The sequence below is a fragment of the Parus major genome, chromosome 2, assembly GCF_001522545.3.
Source record: "Parus major isolate Abel chromosome 2, Parus_major1.1, whole genome shotgun sequence".
NCBI lineage: Eukaryota > Metazoa > Chordata > Aves > Passeriformes > Paridae > Parus > Parus major.
The window spans coordinates 15,642,911-15,659,258 of record NC_031769.1 but is presented as its reverse complement, the minus strand read 5'-3'; the positions used below and the strand labels follow the sequence as shown (position 1 = coordinate 15,659,258).

Genomic DNA, 16,348 nt, shown 5'->3' with positions numbered 1-16,348 from the left:
TAGTCTCTAAGCCACAATTTGTTAAACACACTTGCAGCTAATGAAATGTAAGAATATTAAAAAAGTTATAAAATTAAAAATGTTACACTGTAAACAGAGACTCTCTGTATCACATGACAAAAACCCCACAAGCCTCAAGACCTGCCAGCCAAATTTGGTAGGAGAAAGGCAGTGGAGAAGAACTGATTACCTAGAACCTGTCAAACCATTCTGAAAAATAAGTGATTATGAAATAAAAAATGTAATAGGGATCCAGCTACGTGACAGACCATAAAAACCTAAGCATCAACCTGTCGCAATAGAAAATTCTCAACACCTGTCTATACCTACAGGCTTTGCTTCACTTCTTTCTAGAAGGTAATCTTGGAATATTTCCAAACCCTTGTTAAGATGTGTCTTTTTGGTTAAGAACTTCAGAAAATATTTACAGAAAGAGACTGACCTCCCCAGTAGTTTCTAACAAGGCTATTTATTGTTTTAGCCCTCAATTTTGTAAACAGAAAAGAGTCATACTACAGACTCTGTGTGTGTGTCTGCGTGTCTGTGTGTCTGTGTGTATTTCATGTCTTTGGTGACATGTTCTTCCCCAGAAGGAGAGCACTTTGGATGAGGAGATACAATTTCAACTTCTCCTGTACTGGTCTGAGAGGAGGAGAAGGGAGAGGAATGGACATATTTATTTTCTTTTTCTTTTTTTTTTGAGAGAGAGGGGGGGGTCAATGGTGGGGGGGAGGTTGCTTCTAAGTGCCCTTACGAAGCAGAGCACTCAATCAAAGAAATAATTTAAACATTTGAGCAGTTACTCTGCTGTCAATGTTTTAACTAAGCATTATTTTTAAACATTTTGGTGAATTAGTACCAAATTTATTCACACTTGGATGAATCATGCTTTGTAAAAATATAGCAGCATTATCTCTTCCAGTACTACAAACATAGCTAGCACAATACATTAGGTACATGGCACAGTCATGCCAATAACAATTTTTGTGTAACTTTTCTTGTAGTAGCAAAAAGTATATTCACACTTATTTAAGATTTTGCTTACTTGCTAATGTTTTGAAATACTTTTAGAAACACTTCTGAAGCTGAGAACTTAAAAGCAGATGTTTCATATGAACCAAATTCAACATTTGATTTTTGTTCACTCTTTACAAACTATAATATAAATTTTGTCCCAAACCTGTACTTTCTCCTTCTTAAAGACAAGACAGACTTTGTTCTATCACAATTTTAGCAGCAACTTGCATTTTTTTTATGCTTATACTGAAAACATTCCAGCACGAAGCTGTCCATACTGGATACTACAAGTGACAGTTCTGAGTACTGGAGTATGTCTGAGGTTTTATAAATATCAATTTATATTTATTGGCATTTAAATTTCTCAGTATTTGCAATGCTAATTCTCTTAGGTTAATATATTATGCTAAAGGCTGAGTTTTAGTGAGAAATGTAATTTAAATGATTTCATTTATTTATACATTTCTGCTATACAGCTAACTGCTCATACAAGCCATGTTTACAGTTGTGTACCATCCAGCCTTTTGCCACTGGGTGACAGCCAAAGCATGAAAACAAAAGCCTTATTCAGGAAAAGAATTCCTTGCACTGCTATATGAATATCAAGTGAATTATGCAAATCAGAACAGGAGGAGCTTAATAAAACCCTCTTTCTGACCTCCCTTATGTACAAGGAGGGAAATATGCTGAGAAACTCGAAGTAAATATCCTTTTAAGAGAACAGCAGCAAATGCCAACCTCAACGTTTAACTGAAACATTTCATCAAAAACTCCAGACTTTGTAACTTGTATAAATTTACATCACAAAATCAAAGACTGTCTTTTTCTTTGATTTTGAAAAGGAATAAGAGGGGAGAAAAGGGTCCAAATCTGTCTGAGTTCACAAAAGGAATGATGGAGAGTGACAAAAGAGATATACAATACAATACTGTACTACAAAAATATTATTTTCATGACCATAAACGTGCATGTTTTCTTTTAGAATAACTTTCTCTGATTTAGGCTATTTTTAATGACTTGAGAACAGAAGTAAAATGAGAGGGCAAAACATGGACCTATCATGCAGCACTTTCAAGATAGTGTTTTGTAACTTTAAATTTCAACTTTAAAAAAAATCAATTTACTAAAGGTTTATTTGATTTTTCTCAAAATGCAAAAGCTTTACATTCTATATATCTCCTTAATAATTTTTTTATCTATAGCAAATTTACAGAAGGATGGAACTAACCCACAAAGTTCTGCAAAAAGCAAGAAGTAAAAACATATTTTAAATCAGATTAGAAATGACTATATTTGCATCAGAATAACTAAACTGTTTTTCAGTGTTTAAAATGCTATGAATATTAATAACTTACAACATATTTTCAGGTTCCATTGCACAACCTCCCACTGCTTTGTTGACATTCACAAGCAGGGCCTGATTAGTTGCAGTCAGTAACTTCACTATAGGTGCGATTCCACCACATTTGCGGATAGTGCCTCGATTTTCTTCCTCTTGGCAACATTCTCCCAGTGCTCCAATGACATTTATAAGGACCTCTTCAGGCTGATCAGTAAGCAGAGTTACCAAGGTTTCTACAGTTTTATATTCCTGAAATCTAAAAGACAGTAATAGATGAAAAGTTGTTATTTTTAGTACACAATTATAAGCTTAATTTTATAACTAAAGTACTACTATAATTTAAATACCAGTTTTAATTTCTGCATGTAAATCATCTTGCTGAAGAAATCCCAATACTGGGAAACCATTCAAATCACTTATTCTAACTATGACATACAGCCTAATTTCTTACTCTGCCTTTCTAGCTACATTTCTACAATTTAGCAGTGTAAGAATCTCCTGAGTAGTTTGATGTTTTTTTTAAAACTTGACATGTGGATGCAACACCTAAAAACAGCTGAAAGTAAATCAAAGACTGGCAATGACTGTGTTATCCTTACTTCCACCACTTCTTCCTGCTCTGTTAACAATAGCTAGAGTAGTATTGTAACAGAGCCTCCTCCACCTCTCTGAACCAAAGGGTTGCCCTTATTTTTGACTAAATATGAGCCTTTAGAGAGTTTACCCTGAGCACTTCTATACTTAGTTCAGGCCTAATACACTGCATTTTCCCAAAGTCAGAACTATAGTTCTAGTATATTTCAATAGCACAATGTTAGATTCCAACTTGTAAATAACAAATAAGTTCACAGAAATTTGACTTGACTACTATATTAATACTTCCCACATTCTTTTGACAGAAGTAGAACTTTTGACACTGAGAATCAAAAACATGTTTTTTAAAATCTTGAAGGTCCTATCCTACAAAGAGATGTGAACTAAACCTCAAAAGTTTATCTTTCAAAACAAGATTTTTTCACCAGCGCTGGAATAATCTTCCAAGGGTTTTGTTTTTTTGTTTAAAACTTAGGGGGTTCTTAACAAATACTGCATCCTCCTTTTATACATTTTCTGATACATCTTAACAGTTCCATGTGGTACATCAAGCTAGATCTAACCTGTATATAATCTAATTATTACAGAAAATTTTTCTGAGGGTACTGAGTTCTCATTTGTGCTTTCCTCCCAGCTCCTAGCTTCTGAGAATGTCTGCTTGAGCTACAAAAACTATTTTCCAGGAATCAGTTGCCCATGTAGCTTTTCTTTCATACAATAAAAATATTAGTATTTCTGAGATTTTTATGGCAGCACTAGATGTTTCCATTAAAATTAATCTTTCCAAGATGGATTATCAGCATAATAATTAAAGTAACTGAGAAATGAGAAACTTGTTTTTCATCATTAAAACCTTTGCTTAAAGAGAAATTTTCCCCTCTTTGTTCACTGTAAAAGTATCCTTAGGAATAGAATCCTATCCCTACAATTATTTTTTTACCTAGAAGTATCCCTATACTATACTATAGTATATAGAATATAGTAGATAGTAGGTAATAGTAGATAATATATATAGTATATATAGTATATAGTATAAAGTGTATATATACTATATAGTATATATACTAGGCATACTATACCTACAAGTATCCCTACAATTATTTTTTTTCAAGAGTAAACATCAACAGCATAAAAAAGATCAATAAAGTAAGAAAATAATTTGAAAAAGCAACAAAACAAAACTGATTTTTGCTGGCATTTCAACTGCTTCACAGATGGAAGGATGTGAGCTGGCTCTGGAACAGGCAGGCTGCTCTCTGACAGAGCTGTTGGCTCGGGCCATCTTGTGTCCAGGAGCAGGACGGCTGCTGCCAGGCCAGTGGCACCTGGAGCCACACAGGCACCTGCACCAACTCATGGCTGAGTCAGCACATCTCAGCAGTGAACTCCCGGGACAGGAAATACTCCAGAGCACTTTAGAGATAATTAAGTGCCCCTGCAGCAGCCAGCAGGGTTTGTTAGTTCTAGCTTCATGCCAGACTCGGGCTCATCCCTCCAGATCTACTGAGGTGTTCCCATGTTATCCCCACTCACTTTTCTTTAGTGCCCTCCCATTTGAGTTTGGGTAAGTTTACTGCTTCAGACTCAGCGCTACATAACACGTGAATTCAGCTGGAGCTGCGCCGGGCTAGTAACCTTTGTGGAGCATCAAGCACTTGCCAAAGATATGTGAGTAGCCCAACAAAAATCTGTTTGCAGTTGGACAGAATTATTGGCTACAGCTATACTAATAAATAAAACAGGCTAGGGCTCATTCTCTAGCCCTGAGGACAAGAAGCACAACATAGCATCCATATGGCTAAAATCTCTTATCCTCACAATGCAGGGTGGCCTCACCCATTCTGCCTAATGGGAACAATCTGTTGCCTGCACCATTCCCAAGGAGCGTCTGGGCATTGTCTGGGAGAGCGTTTGCTGGCAAACTGTGTAAGGGACTGTGCTGGCAGTTAAACAGTATGGACAATCCTAACATAGAGCCTGAAACCTGAAAGGTTTGGACCTGTTTAGTTTACTAGTACAGAGAGAGCCACTCAGTCTCATCACTGATCCAAAATCAGAATACCTCTGCACAAACCCAAAGTCCACAGAAAAGAAGGATGCATCCATATGAAAAGTTAGGTTACTGTGCAATTAAGAATGCAAAAAAGCAGTAGGACAGCAGTAGAAGATGTAAAGACTATAGGTCTGTATACCAACAGTTTGGGAACTCGTTTAGGACAGTAAAAAGCCAGAGTGTAAAACCTGGAAATCTTCCTAATATGTGCTTATCCAGCTCGTACACTAAATTACGGCAGCAAGAAGATGTTATCTCTTATTAATACTCTTTCTAACCTTTTTACCTGCTCCGTGTACAGAGCAGCATAATTCTAGCAGGAAACCTAGCACATATGTAGTGGATCCAGCTTCTTTTTTCGAGGTAAGGTGCATGAATTTGTTATATTAATTTTAGATGAGAGGGTAATGTGTTCTCAATCATTAAGCTGCTCCATGGAAGGTGGAGAGTGACAACTTCTACTGTCATGTTCTCATATAATTACTCAGAACCCTGGTACTGAGAGGTGTATGGTACCCACAGTAGAATTCTCATCAGGTAATTCAATTATTTTAGAAGCTGGGTCTCCAAATTAAGCTACTTTTCTGAGCCCCTTCTGTAGTCAAGAAGAGATGCATTCTGGCTAATTATCCTAGATGCCATTATATTTCTAATATGTATTAAGTATCTACGCTACAATGAGATAATTTTGTCTATGTTTCTCTTGATGTAAAACATTAAAGTTAAGTGTACTAAGTAGTCTCTCTACCATGCAGCAGTGATTCTGGCTTGTAAACTACAGACAGGAGGGGGGGGTATCAGATATGGCCACGTGTCAAATGTTTAGTATGTGCTAGTACACCACCTGACTCAGTGTCCTATAGTTTAACTAGAGTCACCACTTGTCACCATTGACTGTTAAGATTCTAGGAACTTAAAACTGTCTCCACTCTACCCTGATGAGGTCATTGCCGATTTTTTAAGTACTATAAAACCTAAGTTGAAAGCCCAACTGATTAGAAAGACTGATTTTGAAGAATCATAACACAACAGTTTTGAAAACAATAGAACCCATAAAATCAAAACATGATAATGAAATAAATGCTTGTAAAATTAAATTGTTACTTTAACACATTTTCTCTACTGATTGCACATTTCCAGATTGCTCCTGTCACAGCTGCCAAAAGTTGCTTGTTTTCACTGTTACCAAGCAGAACAGATAGTGGTTGTAGACCTTCATGTTTTCTAACCAGGTCACGTATTTCTTCATCTTCTGCACACTATAAAAAAAAATATTAAAAAAATATATTATGTAAAAATGTGTACAATGATGTCTTCAAAAGCTAGCTGTATTACATTGTAATTAGTAAAAGCTAAGAGAAGAAGAGAATATAAATATTGTCTTCAAGTATCTGAATAGGCTAACAAGTCACTAAGAGAGTTTGACAGTAAACTGCCCCTGTATATGCAGCAGTGCTTATACTGTCACATTGTCCACTTTAGGGACAAATGAACAAAAAACCAAAGCAGCTCTATGCACAGGATGCCTCACCTCTCTCCACAGGTCACCTGTGCAACTTAATGCTTGCATACAAAAAGAGCCAGTAGGAACCTAACTATAATATTAAATATCCAGCTAAAATATTCTCAACACTTCTATAATTTTTTACACATTAGAGAAATAGCAAAATTAAGAAAATTTAAAACTGATAATGACATGAAAACAAAGGGCTAATCCTGCTTCTGATCCACTGATTATAATACAATTACCTTAAATATGGCACTTGCACAGTGCATCTGGAGCTCCTCGTTTTCACTACTCAGATTTTTCACTAGGTTCTCAATCATGCCTTCTGTCCTTATAGCAAGTCTGTAACTTGGCTAAAAAGATAAACTGCATCTTTTAAATCCTGCATATGAATGGTTAATAGGTCATAATAGGTCAACAATAACACAATGCTACAATTATAGGGTTTGATATTGAGAAGCCTTTTGCTTTATGTAAGCACAAGTCATCATTGCCTTGAAAATACTACTGATGACCTCAGAGGTAAGCAAATACAGACATTCTCTGCAGTGCTCTTCAAATCACCTGTAAAATGAGGTACTGCACTGCCTATCTTGTATCCACTTGGTTTACACAGAATGCAGAATATTCTGAAAGGTGTCCAGACTCCCTGCTCAGACCCAAGAAAGCAAAAGATGCTTCAGAATGGGATCAAGAAGTACCTACTCACTTCATTGAGAACCAGCAGGCAAAAAAACAGATCTATTCCTAAAACAAGGTTAGAAAAACATGTTCTTAGAAATAACATTTTTTAGTGATATTTTCATCCAAGTTTTAACCTACAGGCATTGTAACAGGGGATCATTTTTTAAGTGGGGGAAACATCTGTGTAAGAAATGCATTTAGTGTTCCTTCCAAGTTAGGCCATACAAGAAACCCTCAAAAATGACACCTTCTCAATATATACTTACTGAACCTAAAATCTGCCAGGTTTGTGTCTCATGGAACATGTGTATTTCAAGAAGGTAATTTTTAACAGACAAAGTGTTTAATAACGTAAAATCTCTTGAAAAATTATGTATTTTGTGCCTCAAATTCACCAAGACAAATTATGTACATTTTTTTATATGAAATGCAATACACCTCAAAGTTCAAATGAAGATACAGAATCATAAACAAATAGAATCATTTAGGTTGGAAAAGACCCTTAAGACCATTGAGTCAAACCATTATTCCAGCACTGCCAAATCAACCACTAAACTGCATCCCTAAGTGCCACATCTACACATCTAACAGAAAGGGCAGTCCTTTCCAGTGCTTGACAACTGTGTTGGTGAAGAAATTTTTCCCAAAATTCAATCTAAACCTCCCTGATTCAACCTGAGGCAATTTCTTCTGATCCTATTGCTTGTTACCTGGGAGGAGAAAAGAAGCCCACCTGACTCCCAGCTTGCTTTCAGGTAGTTGGAGCAAGTGTTCAGATCCCCTCTGAGCCTCTTTCTCTCCAGGCTATACACCCCCAGCTCCCTCAGTTGCTCTTCACCAGCCTTGTGCTCCAGATCCTTCCACAACTCCATTGCCCTTCTCTGGACACACTCCAACAACTCAATGTTCCTGAATTGAGGGACCCCGAACTGAAAGCAGGATTTGTGCAGAGCCTAGCACAGGAGGATGGTCATTGCCCTGCTCCTGCTGGCCACATTACTGCTGATCCAGGCCAGGATGCCATTGGCCTTCTTCTCCACCTGGGCACATGGGCTCATGTTCACACCTCCAGGTCTTTTTTTACCATGCAGTTTTCCAGCTCCTCCTTCCCCAGCCTGTAGCACAACAGGGGTTGATGTCACCCAAGTGCAGGACCTGTCACTTGGCCTTGTTGAACCTTGTACCACTGGCCTTGGCCCATGGATCCAGCCCATTCAGACCCCTCTGCAGAGCTTTCTTGCCCTCCAGTAGATCAACACTCCCACCCTTGGGGTGTCTGCAAACGCTGAGCGTATTGAGGGTGTCCTCAATCCCCTCAACCAGGTCATACATAAAGATATTAAACAGAACTCTCCCACTAGTATAATCCCTTACATGGCTATGGTAAAAATATTTGTATTCAAATTTAGAAACCGAATATACTCCAAGTTGCAAAATGTGCCACGGAAATCTGTGGGAAAAATCACATATATATCACTCTCTTCTATTTGCAATTTATCAGACCCAATGCACAAGGATACTCTTGTAGTCACTCTGCCCTGTGCTGCCTTGAATCTTCTTGGCCACACCTGCAGGTTAGTTTTGTAGAATTTAAATGCATTGATTAATCAGAACACAGCACCTTAGGTTGACAAATCTGTAAAGTACGGTGAAAAAAATAGGAAAAAAAGAAACTGATTAAGGCTTTAATTTCTTCTTTTTTTCTTTCATGTATTACTCTGGCCTATTAAATAAGAAATATGTGGCTTTTACTTCAGTCCAAGTTGTCATCTTCTCAAAACAGCTTTGATTACATAAAGCATCTGCTTCCTGATGGGATAACTGACCTGATTTAAGTAACAGTAGAATGTAGTATTTCCTTTTAGTGGCGAATTTCTTTAATGCTTAGAAATAGCTGTATGTGTTTACTCACCTCTGAGGCACATTCTTGTAGTGTCCCCACTATTGGGACTAAGATGTTTGTGTGTGAGCATTTGAGCCACCTAGCTAATAATGGAATGCCACCAGCTTTACGGATTGCTTTCTTGTTTTTTGTGCTTCTGCTGCAGCTCCAGAGTGCCAAAGCCCCACAGCGCGCTGTTTCAGTGTCTTTGGCTTGGCATGATGATCCCACTGAAATAGATTCCAACAGCTCAACCTAAAAAAAATACCAATTTCTTAATATCTACAGGAAACTTCAATATCATGCTGCTTTCTAATTATGGTAAACACTACAGTTAATCATGTTTACAACACATGATGTATTTTTTGAATAAAAATACTCATATGACAAGGGCACAAATTTTAATGTCTGCTTACCAATCTCTTGATTCCTCCATGTTGCCTTACTGTCTTTCGTGCTCGTTTAAATCTAGCAACATTGGCAATTGTTTCAGCTGCCAAACATTTTAGATCAGTATCTGGAGAATCCAGTATTTTCACCATGATCTCTAAGCCTCCAAGATCTGCAATTGCATGTCTGATCAATACATTTTGACTAATTTCCTTCAGGATTTTTAATGAACCAGTCTAAATAATGGGAAATGACAGAAGTTAAACATTATTTAGGTATACAAGAACATTAACATTATTTTAAATGATTGGTTATTTAATTTTTTTCTTTATATTTAATCAGGAGAGAAAAAGGAAACTGAAAGTTAAAAACATAGATGTCTTTCTAAAAAAATCAGAAGAAAACAAGAAAATAAAGAAATGACATACCAGTTTTCTTTACACTCTGTAACTTTGAAACTCAAAAAAAATTCTAATAGAAAAGGCATATTCATTGCTTGATTTGACCAAGCTCATTACCTGACATTTAATTTCTTCTGTATCAAGTAAATTAATTAACACTTCAAGACATCCAGTGTCTTTGATGGCCAGCTGACACGTTTCTTGAGACAGATTGAGATCTCTCATTGAACACAGTGCAATTACAGTAGCTGTTGGATCACCTCCCTAAAATAAAGCAAATAATTAAAATATGCATAAAGTGCATTTAATATTAAATTCTATTTCAGTCACTGCAACTACACTTAAAGAAAAAAATCAAAGAATACAACACAGAAAGTTAAACCATAAGATAGGTGAATTCTTTTAAACCTATAATATAGGTTAACTGTCAGTAAAATCAGAGATGAACCAACCTGCATGGAAAACAGGATAGCTGAGCTGTAGTTGCAACAGAAGCTGGAGTGAACACTGCCAGCTGGTCCTAACGTGGAAGTTACAATTTAGGGTACCTAATAAATGAAAATACAGCATCTACTTCCTGCATTCCAGAGAAGCTTTGGCTCCCATCCTGATCAGAAGTGTGCTGCCCAAGATCATCTCTTTTAAATGAGAGTTTTGAATCTGTGAAGGATTTTTGATCAACCCTTCCCAGAGGTAAGTGTTCTGCTAAATTCTGGACATCAGAATGAAACAGTGAATATCACAAAACTGAGTCATGTTTGCTAATATAAAACAGGTAGATCTAACAAAACCAGAACTTTTGAAGCATATTTCTTAAATGTAAAGGAATTTAAATTTAACATGCTCTTCAAGTTGTTCTAAATGTAGTAAAGAATCGCAAGTGAGAAAATAATCCAAAAAGAATGTGAGAGAACTACTTCATAAAGTTTCAGACCAGTAGTTTATGTCAGATAAAACACTTCTGCTAATCAATGAAGTACATATGCATAGTGCTTCATAATTTTAATCTAAATTTCTTGAAACAACAGATACTACAAATTTTCCCCACAAAAGTGATTAAATGTAAAGGTAATTTTTAAACATGTGTAACATAGTGTCCTAGAGGAAGATGCCCACAATTTTTTTTAATCATCTTTTTTAATCATCTTTATCATCTTGACTTCAGGAGAATGCTTTAATAACATATTTTTATAATAGACTTTAATAACATATTTTCATCTACTTTAAAAATATGTCCTAGAGTATAAAATCATGCAACAATTTCTCAAACATGTTCCTAGAGAAATCAGTTTATCCACACATATAAAATCCTAAATTATTTTTTTAAAGTCCCTATGATATGATTACAAAACTACAGAGAATATTCTGCATCTCAGAAAAACTAACAGCTGTCCTTTTATGAATTTTTTTGCCTTTTAACATAAGTTAGACTTTGATATTTACTTTGCTTTGTCTGATAAAAGATTTGCAACAGGTGTTTTAAAAGAAAACTTGTCTTTTTATTATATTACATAACTGTAAGAAGTATATTGCTAACCTGAAAAGTGATGTGTCTCCTTCTGAGGACTGCTTCTCCTACAGTGAAACTGCATTTATACATAACATAGTAATATATAATTCCCTTATCTTACATGTATAATGGTTGCATATGATATTTAATATGGATCAGCTTTTTAAAAAATAAACAACTTATAATTTTCTTATACTGAATAAAAAATATGACTGTAATAATATAAATATATGCATTTTATTTTTTCAGCTTCAAAAACAAACACACCACTTAAAGTGTTTTTCATGTAAAACCACAATAAAATATTTTTCATATGTGCTGAAGCATCAGTTCTACAAAATTAGAAATATTGTTGATGTTTTCAATAATTATTTTTTGTTTTTTGAAGTTATCATTACACCAAGTTTTGTAGTAGTTACACCATAGATTTTAACATTCATGGAAATAGTTACTTTTCCATTAAATTGACATAAAATCTGCATCATGTTGTTACACCATTTGAAATCTGATATGTTGGAAGCAAAATAGACTCTACTGGCAGATCAACAATCAATTTTAAGGCTTGAAATTAAACACAGACTTAGTTAAAAATGTGCCTTTCCTCCTATATATTGGTATAACACATATATTCATGAAAATAAACCAGTAACACTGTTATACTACCAGTAAAACATCTTCTTGCACTGTATGGGTAATGTCTCTATGACAATACTCAAGCTCACAAGTGAGAACAACTGAGAATTACAGAACTAGTGACAAGATCAAAAAAGAATGAAAATAAAGACAAACACAAGCAAATACAGACACAACCCAAAGTACAGTTAGCTGGGAACACACAAGTTCAAACCATCTTTTGTTTGACTTCCGTAATAATCAAGAGGAAAAACCCTGTTAGTAAACACAAGCTTTCAACAAACAGAACAAAGCAAGCAAAAGCATTAAGGGGGCTTTTTTATGCATTGACCTTTACTGTATTCTGCTAGTGGTTACTTAATATCTCTGACAGCATAGTGAACACTCTGGCTATGCTAAGGACATAACTAGTCGGTAAGCACTTAGATGTTTTCATACTAGATGAGCTCAATGGACTCTGCTCTATGGTACTGATAGAACTGGCTAATGCCATGATTAGTTTGCAGAGCTGTAAAAATAAATCTGATGTTAGCAACAGAACACAACACTGATATTATCTATCAATATTGCAGCATTACCAAAGGAAAAAAGCAAACTTTACAGAGAGACTTATAACCAGATTTGTAACCTGTAAGATATGGGAAATCCTCCTTCTTTGTTTTGGCACTGCTCAAATTCAAGTTCTACACTCATTCTAGGTGTTCTATTTCCAAAAAGATACTGAGAAAGTTGAGAAAGACCAGGAGATGCCAAAATATCTCAAAATTATGATCACCACAGAAAAACTGAAGCAACTGGAACTGTTTACTCTGAAGAAGACAATAGGAAGGAACACCTTCAATGTCAATCATCTGTTCTCCAGGTCCAGACAAGAAAAATGGAGTTCAATGGCATCAGGATTGATCTATGCTTGGTAAAAAAAAAAACACCAAAAAAACACTTGACAAAACCAACATTAATAGTAAGAATATTTGATTTCTTGAATACATTGCTTAAAGCAGTCATGAAATCTCCATAACAGGAAAAATAAGGTAGAGAAATATTTGTCCAGAAGACACACAAAGAATTGGTACTGTTTTGCAGGCAAGAAGATGGAGTCAATGACTTCCTACATTCTGCTCTAGTCCTATTTTCTGTTACTTACTATCATGAAATTTTGTAAATAATAAATGGTTTTGATATTTACTTGCTTTCTTAAAAAGCAATAATTAACCCATAATAGATAATATGATCATAGATACAAATAATAGATAATAAAATATACAGGGTTAAGTTTCAATAGCACGTGTCCAATCCCAATTAAACCATTCCTAGTCAATACAAAGCTTTTATTTTTGAACTGATGATGTCAGTTCAGCAGGCTAGGAACAGAAGATAAAAAATTTACTCTTTCAACTGAAACCTAAAGGCATTATAGGAGTACAATTAATAAAAATATGAACAGTATTATTAAAAATATTATTCTAAATGTGTATCCCAATTTCTAGCAAAATTAAACTATATGAATAGCAATACATAAACATTACAATCAAGTTACAGTGCATTTCAGTTTCCCAAGAGAAAGCATAATTAAGTAAAATGAAAATTACACAGTTTTTGGCTCACAAATATCTCCATGAATACAACACCTATTTGAAGTGTGTTTTATTGATTTATTTAATTTGCGTTTTGGAGGGAACATGAGTGAATGCTACCAGAAAATGAAATATTTTTTTTAATCTGCATGGCAATGTCAAAGATGGGTGTTTTTTACTGCTTAGACTGATGGTTGAAATTTATTTTGCCAGAGTAAAACTGTATTTTCTTTATTGTATTAAGTAAATCCCGGATAGATAAATATGCATTTCTGTGATAACAAGTCTATGGCTGAATAACAGGATTTAAAAAAATTTGCTGTTTGTGGGCAGTTCTGTCATTCTTCTGTATAATACTCCAGTTTTTATTATGAGTATATATAATCTTAATGACAATTACAATGTACTTGACAAAATTAAGACCAAACATACCAAGTCAATATATACTTTTTTAAATACTGAACAGACAAAATAGCATAATGTGATAGCCCAAAAAAGTATGTGAAATTATTGTTATACCAGACTTTTAAAACTAAAATTCACTAATAGAACAAAAAAGCTCCTAGGAAAAAAAAAATGCTTAACTGGAATCCCAATCCAAAGTTATATTGCCATTTTTATAAAACAAGAAATCCAAAACAAATAGTAAAGTATGAAACAGAATTCTTTGTTTAAAGGTTTGTGAGTTTTTTACTTTCTGTTGAACTTTACTCAAATCACAGAGAAAATGTAATTTTCTGCTAGAAAATACTTTAACATCTAAATAAATTTTGATAAAGCTTAATGAAAGACTGAGTATTGCAGTATAAAATACACAATATGCTTCAGCAAGGCAAATTTTCTACACTAGTGAATCTCTAAACACTCTGCGTTTTGTCATGGCTTAAATACTAGTTCCAATTTTTCATCTTAGTTTATAAAACATACAAGCTGCAACGTGTTAAGACATGAGTTATGGACAAGTATAACTGAGTTATGGAATAATTCCCTGACCCACTTCCTGAATCTCCTGGTGTTCTTCAGATCCAGCCTGGCAGTACGTAAACCATAGAGATTTATATAAATAAGGCCAGTGGAAAATCACAGGCATCACAACATTTCAAAACATTCACACTGGACTACAACAATGCACAGAAGCTGCACTGTTTTAGTTGCAGATTAATACCTTGACCCTGACCCAACACAGTGGCAGAAGTGACATATATGTCATGACCCAGATACAGTGAGTTTAAATTGTCATATTTTATGAAATTGAGAATAAATGAGTTTCCAAACAAAAGAATCTCTCTTATTTTCTTCATGAACCAGGAGGTTTTGTTAGGCAGGCATTGATTCCCTCTTAAAAACTCTTCCAAGACATGTATCCATTCTGTTAGCTTTCCTTTTTTGATTCATAGAAATCGGATTCTATTAAAGAGGAGGTAAGAGTCTAATGGCTCATGTGCAAACATATGAACTTTTACTTCCTTGGACTGGCAATAATAAAATATTTTCCTAGTAACTTCTTAAACCTCAGACTTGGAAAGAAGTGAAATGGTGACCCCAAAACCACAGAAAACTTGGCCAAGATAATATATAATATCTTAACAGTGCAAGTTTATCTTCTACTCCGTTGTGAAATTTTCAGTTTAGGAGTGTATTTCTTCCCCAGATGTATCCTTACAATTTTGTAAGGACACTTCATCAGAGGAAAATAAAGCATGTATGTGTTTTAAAAGAATATGTAGGAATTAGAAGCAAATAGGATTGAATGGGAAAGGGAAAAGGGTCTAGGATTAAATTTAAAAAAGAAAAAACCCTACACAAACAGCACTACTGTTAACAGTAATTTAACATTGTAAACCCTGAATGGAAACTTGGAGATGAGACATTTGCTGACTACAACACAGATGGGCTACTGACCTTGTGTGATGGTGTCAGACCTGCCTAAGCAATTCTGACTTTGCCTAGTATTGGCTCACAAAGAGGATAAAAGCCTTAACACTATTATAATCATTTCAATTTTATGTATCCAACTAATTTAGGAAACCAGTGGATGTGAATCTGAGGAGAAAAGTTAATGAGTTTAGACTAGGAAGGACCATTGCCTCTGCACACTGCTGGAGAGGCTGTGTGCTGTTGAAGTTTTATAAGCACCGAACAGACTGAAGAGGCAGTATCATTTAAAACTAGCCAAAAAAATTTTTGCAAGGAAAACAAAATTATAGCAATAGTTTATGAAAAACTAAAAGACAGGTGTTCTCTGGAGGAATAAAACAAACTTAGAAACAGCGCTTACTGAGAGCATAGGAAAAACAAATATGGGTGAAGACATGGCTGAAGCACAGGCGTGCTTCAGGAGTGTGTAGAGTGAGCTGTGGTTAAATTGAGCCTAGATCAACGTGGAACACTTAAAAACAACGCACAATGTTGCTCTCACTACTTAAAAGTCTTGCTGCCTTTCAGACACAATCACATTCTAATTATTTGGGAAACATAACAATTTGATTATCTACTTCATGAATATAAAATCTGAAGTCATACTGAGACAACTGTGGCAATTTACTACTATTTTAGAGGTATTACAGTTATGGTGTCAAAACCATAGGTCATTAATTTCATTACCTGCTTTCATCATAGAATACAACCCTGCAGAAAGAGGATAATCACACTTAAGTTATTTTGCATTCTTTTCCTCAGTCCTTTATTTTTCACATACTTCTTTCCCCCTTTGTAATGAATTTCATCTACTTTTTTTTTCTTTGTTTCAAGATTGTCTTTC

General features: G+C 35.0%; 1 protein-coding gene across 1 annotated transcript in view; it reads right to left on the bottom strand.

Annotated features, from left to right (window-relative positions):
* Nucleotides 1–16,348, bottom strand: part of ARMC4 (armadillo repeat containing 4) — a 71,757-nt gene that overhangs the window by 39,147 nt on the left and 16,262 nt on the right. Inside the window, exons 10-15 of the mRNA XM_033511366.1 lie at nt 9,988–10,134; nt 9,496–9,705; nt 9,110–9,334; nt 6,756–6,866; nt 6,111–6,265; nt 2,373–2,615 (exon numbers count right to left, since the gene is read on the bottom strand). Of these exons, the coding sequence (XP_033367257.1) occupies nt 2,373–2,615; nt 6,111–6,265; nt 6,756–6,866; nt 9,110–9,334; nt 9,496–9,705; nt 9,988–10,134 (1,091 nt within the window). The remainder of the gene's footprint in view (nt 1–2,372; nt 2,616–6,110; nt 6,266–6,755; nt 6,867–9,109; nt 9,335–9,495; nt 9,706–9,987; nt 10,135–16,348) is intronic.